The sequence below is a fragment of the Hipposideros armiger genome, unplaced genomic scaffold, assembly GCF_001890085.2.
Source record: "Hipposideros armiger isolate ML-2016 unplaced genomic scaffold, ASM189008v1 scaffold_880, whole genome shotgun sequence".
NCBI lineage: Eukaryota > Metazoa > Chordata > Mammalia > Chiroptera > Hipposideridae > Hipposideros > Hipposideros armiger.
In genome coordinates this window covers 192147-200603 of record NW_017732230.1, presented here as the reverse complement: position 1 = coordinate 200603, position 8457 = coordinate 192147, and the positions used below count along the sequence as shown (strand labels likewise).

General features: G+C 39.4%; 1 protein-coding gene across 1 annotated transcript in view; it reads left to right on the top strand.

Moving 5' to 3' along the window:
- Positions 1–593: 593 nt before the first annotated feature.
- MRRF (mitochondrial ribosome recycling factor) overlaps positions 594–8457 on the top strand; it is a gene marked incomplete at its 5' end in the record, with an annotated part of 50842 nt that continues 42978 nt past the window's right edge. The window contains one exon of the mRNA XM_019630007.1: positions 594–737. Coding sequence (XP_019485552.1) covers positions 594–737 — 144 coding nt within the window. The remainder of the gene's footprint in view (positions 738–8457) is intronic.

The window sequence follows — 8457 nt, the reverse complement described above, 5'->3', positions numbered from 1 at the left end:
CTTGGCTCTTGAGTGGTTTTCCTTCATAAGCTCTATGACTTTGGCCCACTGAAACTCCCCAAATCACATTTTTTCTCATGTGTAAAGTGGAGATAGTAATACAATGTTACAAAGGTGTTATAAGAACTAAAAGGGTTAATAAGAGGTATCCTGTTTTTTATGCTTAGTTTTGGGTGCTTATTATATACTTGGTAGTTTATATTTAGCTATCATCCTCACTTTAATCCTACAAGGTAGTTATTTTTTTACTGAGTTGGAAACCGAGGTATAGAGACGACAAGTAGTTTGCCTGAGGTTTCATGGTTAGTAAGTGGCAAAGTTGCTGGAGGGGTGACCAACTCTTTTCAATTTTAGCTCTAAAAGTCCTGTGTCACAGGAAACCTCTCAGGCCCAGGCAAACCAGGATGGTTGGCCACCCTAGTTGCTGGTAAGGAATTCTAACCTAGCTCTGTCAACATTTCAAAGCTCTTTCCATCACATGACACTGTTGCTCCTATGAAAGCCCCTTGAATGGTCTTGGCACATTGATAAAAGATCCCTAAATATTCGTCGAATCTGAATTAGATAGGGGCTAATAATTTACAACTAAATTATTAGACCCTATCATTTTTCTTTTAGGATCCCTTGATCACATCACTGTGGTAACTGCTGATGGGAAGCTAGCTTTAAACCAGATTGGCCAGATCTCCATGAAGTCGCCACAGCTGATTTTGGTGAATATGGCCAGCTTCCCAGAGGTAAGGTGGCCTTGCTGAAAGCGTCCTTCTCCATAGTCTATTTTGGAATGGAGGAGGCTGGGTCAAGTCAGGAGGAAGTATTCCCTCCACCTGGGGATGAAACGAGAGAAGATATAATAAAGGGAACTTAAGGATAAGGAAAAAGTCTTGCCTGTTTCTAAATTCCTTTTCTGTTAAACACTAGAAGCCAGACAAGCAATTTGAATACCGAAACAGGCCCATCTTAGAAAAACAGCAGTGGCGATGCAGTGATTGGCNATTATCCTATTTGGCAGTTGTGTTTCTGAATCTGAAGATTTACATCTTTCATCGGTTCTGAAAATTCTAAGCCTTTAGCTTAACTTAAGAGCAATGAGGTTTTAAGCATGATGGTGATAAAAGCAAATAAAAACAAATCATTCTGCTGCTTACTGGTTGGTTGCTTAGGAAAAACATTTAAATGGCTTATGCCTCAGATTTCTTATCTGTACAATGGGACAATAATAATCTCTGTTCTGTCTCAGAGAGCTGCTTTGAGTATCTGATAGAAGAAGGTACTTCAAATTGTACTGCAAATTAATATGCTATACAAATAGCACAGGGTGTAGCTCACTGTAGATGTTCAATAAATTTTGTTGTGAAAGAATCTCAATAAATGTTTGTCGAACATTTAGTAAATGAGCAACTGTAGGACAGTATTATTTAAATATATTTAATTTTTTCTCCTTCCCCCACCCTCCATAAAAAAATGCAAGAATATTTATATTACTCACCAGAGTGATCTATGTATATACACATTACAGAATGTATATGAAAAATCATCATGATGGTTTAGATATAACAATTTTATTCAGCTCTCAGTGCTGTTGATTTTCTAAAATGTAAGCCGTGGTCACTTCTACTAGTGGTGGTTAATGTTTCTGAACTACTGTTCTGTTTGTTTGTACCAGCCATCAGATACTTCGCATATCCTTGTCTTAGTTTACATTTTAAAATGAATTAATATATTTCCTTTGTCTCCAATTAGATTTTATGGAGGTAGCCTAATGGGAAGTTCATGCGTTTAAAGTTAGGCAGATCTGGGACCAAATCTTGGCTTTACTATTTCATGACTTTGTGATATTAGGCAAGTCATTTTACCTTTCTCATTTTTTCTGAAAAATAAGTAAATAATTCACTTATGGAGTGTCTGCCATATGAATAGTGCTCTTTTAGGTATTTGAATTATTGGGTTGTCGGAAAAGTCATGACGTATTTTTCTGTTTTTCATTGCAAAAATGTGTCATGACTTTTCTGACAACCCAATACTTAATTTGTATCCTTGTAGCAACCTAGCAGTATCGATAGTATCCCTGTTTTACAGGTAAGGAACCTGATACTCAGAAAAGTAGAGTAACTTGCCCAAGGTCATAAAGCTGGTTTGCATCATAGCCAGGATTTTTACCTGGGGTATCTCATTATAAAGCCTGTGCCTTCACTAGTATCTGAGAAACTGTTTAGCACAGTGCTGAGAACCTAGTAGACACTCAGTAAATGGAGGCCTTTTTTTAGGACAGTGATAATGTTCTGTAATTTTCCAAGCCCTTGGCATTTTGCCCTGCACATAGTAGGCATTTCTTCACTAGTTGTTTATTGTCTCTGTAATTATGCTGCTGTTCTTTTACTCATTGAATGTTGACTTTCTAGCCAAGGCGAAAGGACAGTCTCAAACCAGAGTGAATCTTAACACTGCCTTGGTTGAAGATATAATCAAGTTGGAAGAGGTGGAAGAAGAAATGAAGTCTGTGATGGAAGCACTGAAGGATAATTTCAATAAGACTGTCAATATAAGGACCTCACCAGGTTAGTGACTGAACCAATATTTTGGAGAAAGGCATAGTGGGAAAATCATGGCTTTGGTAGAGCTGGGTTTTAGTTCCAGCTTGATCCTCATTAACTGGTGACCATGGGCAGTTATACTTTTCTGATCCTCAGTTTCCTTGTCTAATTCCTATCTTATAGCTTTGGGGTGAGTATTAAAATAAGTGAGGGAACGTATGTAATGGTTCTAGCACAATGACGGGTTAACACTCCATTTATTTATCCATTCAGCAAATATTTGTCTACTCTGAACTAGGCATTGTGCTAGTACACAGTGGTGAACAAAAACAGGCCTGGTCTTTGCTCTCGTGGAATCATCCTCTCAAAAAACCAGAGTTTTTTTATGACTATAATAAACACCATGTATACATCTAGGTGTATTTTTCCTATTTGGCCGTTCTTATCCTTTACTGGGAACCAACTGGCTGCAAACCGGCCCACCTGAGGCCTTTCTGTACCCCTGAGCTTGACCAGGAAGATTACGTTTGGGTTAATTTCCTGAAAGTGGCTTTTCTAAGTGGGAAATGTCAGAACTGTCTAGGAGAACTGTTTGCAGATGTGATGGAAGAAGTGAGTTGTCAGCTAATGGTGCAGGCAGGCAGGAAAAATCCAATTGCTGTTAAATTGGCCTTTTGGAAATTGTCATCATCCTAGAGTCAAGCCTGGGACCCCCTCGGAAGGTATCTATGGGAGCTCGGGCTGTTTCCACTCACATCTTGGTTTGGATAGTTCGTAGGGAAACTGGAAAATATTTCATGAACTTGTTCTTAAGAAAACCAAGTGAAAAATATACAGCTCCGTTTATAAACACCCGCAGAAACATACTGAGTTCAGAGAGGAGATCCAATGTGAAACCAGAAGACCGTTCCGTCATTTGTCAACCTTTAGACTGGGGCATTTCGGCCTTCGCTGACAGTACAGCGTGCCATTCAATCTCTCCCAACTGTTTATTTTAAACTTGCTTATTATTTTAGGTATGAAACTGATAAAGTGCTTTGTCTCCCCTGTGCTTTCTGGCCTGTTAACATTCTGCAGCCGAAACCAGAGAGCGGTTTGAGAGGAGCTCAGGGAGAAATGTGATACTTAAAATTAGCCAGCAAGCTTCACTCTTGTTGAACTTAAAAAGATGATGGGCCTGGAAAGAGGTTGGGAGTGTAATTTGTTAAATGTTAACCTCTGAGAAAATGAGGGGCAGGAACGAGGCTGAGGGAGATTCTCGCTGGGGACAGATTGAGGGAAAGGATTTGATGCATTATGTCGATATGGATTTAGGGAACGGGAACACCACAACTGCGTACTGGGAAGCCCATGTTGAGACTTCTGTGGCAGAGGATCTTGTGGCAAACCAGGAAGGCTGAATTAAGGCCTCCCATTGGTATTTCCTTTTTTCTTTCTTTTTAGGGTTATGTTTGTGTAACGCTCTGTGTAGAACTTGGGGCCATGAAGATACTGGGTGAAACAGGCTGAACTCAGCCAGTCTTTTTTTGGCCATATTCTTCCACATCACCTTTCATTACTATCTGAAGCAGCAAGCACTTTTCTTCTTATACCTCCATCTATCTACCAGCAGTTTCTAGCTCCAAGTAGATGATTGTTTTTAATAGTTGCCTACGATATGGGTTTATTCATTTGTTCATTCTGGCCCTCTTATCCATCCACCCATCCACCCACCCATTCATTTATGTGTCAAAGCCTTATTGAGTTCTTATTTTGTGCTGATTAATAGGTGCTGTAGATACAGAGAGAAAAGACATTCTTCCCACCATTTGAGAGGCTAGAGCCTAATGTGAAGGGACAGACAAGTAAACCAAAATATATAAAATCATATCATAAAGCAGAGTGGTGAAGACCTTAGCTTTGGAATTGGTCAGACCTGGGTTTGAATTCAAGCGCCATTATTAGGAGCTCTTGTGACCCTGGGCAAGTTGTTCTCTGTGCCTCAGTTTCCTCATCTGTTAAATAGTGGAACTATCTCAGGGTTATTGTGATAATGAAAGCAAATAAATTNTCTTAATTTTTAGCTGAGTAATAGCCAGGTTCCTGGCAGAAGCTACATTTGCCAGTTAGCTAGGACTGGGTGCTATCAGAGGTAACTGTAGGCTCTAGCATCTTTCCCTAGTCTGAGACCTCAGAAGTGTAACTTGTGTTAACACAGAGAAGGGTGGCATTTTCCAGAGCTTTAGTCTATAACATGGAAGACCTCAAACCTCAACCATGCTTCAGACTCACATTAAAGTAAAGTGCATTCTAATTGGTAATCAGTGTATAAGGAACCAAAGAAAATTTTAATTAAATGCTGTTGTGTGAGTTTTCCAGTCATTTTATGCCTGTTGAAATGGTTTTCTTATTTAGTTCAAAGTCCTCTTCCAGTGCTCTGCGCCCTCTCTCTTTATAGTATAAGTTTATAAAGATTTTGTTTCTTTTCTCTTATAAGAATTTAATTAGCATCATTAAAGATTTAGGCTGCTGTGCATTTGGTGAACTCTGTGTCTTGTGTACTAAGAGGCATTTGGTGCAGTGGAAAAAGCATGGCAATTTGGAGTCCTACAGACTGTGGGCAAGTTACTTAAATCTCTGTGAGCCCCAGTTTCTGTGTCCTGGAAAATGGGACTAATCATATTTCCTTGTACAGCTGTTAGGAAGAGGATTAGAGATAAATTAAATTGGATAGCATATAGCTCAGTTTATAAGAGTTGTTTGATAATTGGCACAGATGATTTTCTGGAGTTGTCATAGAGTCTGTTTTACTTAGATCTCCTTTTTGTCTTATTCTTTTTAGTAGGCGTTCTACAAGGATTGTCCTCAGTCATGGCCTTAGGTTTAAGGTGCTTCCGCTTGGGCCACCCTGCCTTTTGCAACTCCCTTGTAGCCTTGAGCAGACCTGTTTCAGAAGTTATACTGAAGACAGTGAATGGAAGACAGAATGACCACAGGCAATCCATGGCCTATCCACCTGTACCAACCCGTCATTTTGCTACCAAGAAAGCCAAAGGTACGACCTGTGACCTCCTCACCCCTTTCTTACATGTAGCCCTTGAATGGTCATAGCTGGAAGGTTCTCAGAGATACTGAATTTCTCCCTTTGCCACATGAGGAAATGGTGTCTCCTAGTACAGCTGATTAGCTGAAAAGTTCACAGTGATGGGAAACTTGGGGTCTGTTTTCTCATTCCATGCTGCCTCCTATGTTACCATGGCTCAGAAAATGCCCCATTTCTTTCTTTTTTATTTAGAATTAGAGGTGTAAGTGCCAAGCAAGCCAGAATGCTTGAGGCAGGGATCAACATATTTTCTCCTAGGAAGTCCTGTGTTGGAAGTAAAATTAAAACCAGAAGGTTGTTGGGTAAGGGGTATTAAAGCTATGGATTTAGATGGATGATCTTAATGGTTTGTGTCATCCAAGAATGAGATTTTGATATACCCCAGGTTCCAGCTTAAATGTCGCTTCTCAGGGAAGCCTTCCCTGACCTCTTAGGCTGGGTCTGGTCCCTTGTTACATGCACTCGTGCACACTGTTATTTTACCTTTGATGTACTTAGCACAGCACTCATTAATTAGTTAATTAATTATGGGTTTGGTTATGTTGTGTTACATGTCTTCCATGCTGGGTCCAATGAGGATAGGGCCTGTGTTTTTTTTTGTTTAGCACCTAACGGTATAGCAGCTCCTGACACGCATGTATCAAAAAATTTTGCTGAGTGAATGAGTGACAGAAAATTGTCAAGCAGACCTGCTGTTTGCATACTGCAAGTGTCAGGAGTCCACTCTCAAGGATGATGCTAGAAATATGCTACTGAATATTTTTTCCATTGACTTTCCTTTTATGGTTTTATGCAGACCTTCCCTTTCCTATTAATAGGAAAATTAATAAGTTGCTGAAAGAACATTAATGCTTAGAAGACTTGTATTCTGTTAATAGTGACAATAGTAATAATTTTTTATCTGTACGTTGCATTAAATTTTTTTAAAAACTCACATACATTTAATAATTTAATCCTTATAATCATCCACTGAAGGAATTTATAATAGCCCAGTGAAGACATTCTTATAATTATCTAGTGAAGCACAGGTCTCATCATTTTGCAAATGAGGAAATGGAGGTACATGTGTGACATTTGCCCATGGTCATACCTAGCTCGTGGCAGGACTGGAAACTGGGGGTCCTGACGCCCGCAGCATTGCAGCCTTCCAGTAGCTAAACGTTAGCTCTAGCACGTGAGCAGCATCTGCTAGCATTTAATTGGCTATTTAGTGTTTGTCTTGTTTGAGTGCCTCTTTAAAACATTGGTTTGACTTTTCCTTTTAGTTTTATTGGATTTTTTTATTAGGAATGCTAATCCTTTGTTGACTGTATGGGCTACAGGTATCTACTTTGCTTTTTACTTTATGGTGTTTTTTATATTAGGTTCCTTACCTGTAAATTTTTAACATGCATACTTGGTTAAAAAAATCTAAAGTTGGGGCCAGCTGAGTGGCGCGTTGGTTAAGAGTTGGCTTGGGATGCCAGCTCTGAGCAGCAGGACCCCGGTTCGGATCCCACATGGGGGCCAGTGACACTGCGCCCATTACAGCGAAGATGGTGAACAGCAGCTCGACCTGAAGCTGGGCTGCCGTGAGTCGCCGGTGACTGTGTAGGCTGCAGTGAAGCTGCAGTGTGCTGCCATAAGCTACTGTGAGTGGCTGGCAGCCAGCGTGAGCTGCCTACAGCTGCCGTCTGCGGCCGTCCAGTGGCCGGCTACTGATCAGCCCCACCAGGGAAGAGTGCAATGATAATACAACATGACAACATGGGCCAGTGAAGCGACGTCCTCCACAACTGGACTGAAGAACAAAAGAGCAGCAACTTGTCTGTTCCCTTCCCTGATTCCCCAACGCTGTTCCCCTCTCCCAATTCCCCAATAAAATCTTTAAAAAAATCTAAAGTTGAAAAAATTATTTCCATTGTTTCTAGCTTCTATTGTTGCTCTTGGAAAGTATGCTATTATTCTAAACATTTATGCTTTGTGGATAATTTGCCTGTTCTTGTTGGCCGTTTTCAAGATCTGTCTTTGGTTTTCTGCATTCACAAGATATCTGGGTATGAATTTACTTTTATTATCCTATTTGGCAGTTGTGTTTCTGAATCTGAAGATTTACATCTTTCATCGGTTCTGAAAATTCTAAGCCTTTAGCTTAACTTAAGAGCAATGAGGTTTTAAGCATGATGGTGATAAAAGCAAATAAAAACAAATCATTCTGCTGCTTACTGGTTGGTTGCTTAGGAAAAACATTTAAATGGCTTATGCCTCAGATTTCTTATCTGTACAATGGGACAATAATAATCTCTGTTCTGTCTCAGAGAGCTGCTTTGAGTATCTGATAGAAGAAGGTACTTCAAATTGTACTGCAAATTAATATGCTATACAAATAGCACAGGGTGTAGCTCACTGTAGATGTTCAATAAATTTTGTTGTGAAAGAATCTCAATAAATGTTTGTCGAACATTTAGTAAATGAGCAACTGTAGGACAGTATTATTTAAATATATTTAATTTTTTCTCCTTCCCCCACCCTCCATAAAAAAATGCAAGAATATTTATATTACTCACCAGAGTGATCTATGTATATACACATTACAGAATGTATATGAAAAATCATCATGATGGTTTAGATATAACAATTTTATTCAGCTCTCAGTGCTGTTGATTTTCTAAAATGTAAGCCGTGGTCACTTCTACTAGTGGTGGTTAATGTTTCTGAACTACTGTTCTGTTTGTTTGTACCAGCCATCAGATACTTCGCATATCCTTGTCTTAGTTTACATTTTAAAATGAATTAATATATTTCCTTTGTCTCCAATTAGATTTTATGGAGGTAGCCTAATGGGAAGTTCATGCGTTTAAA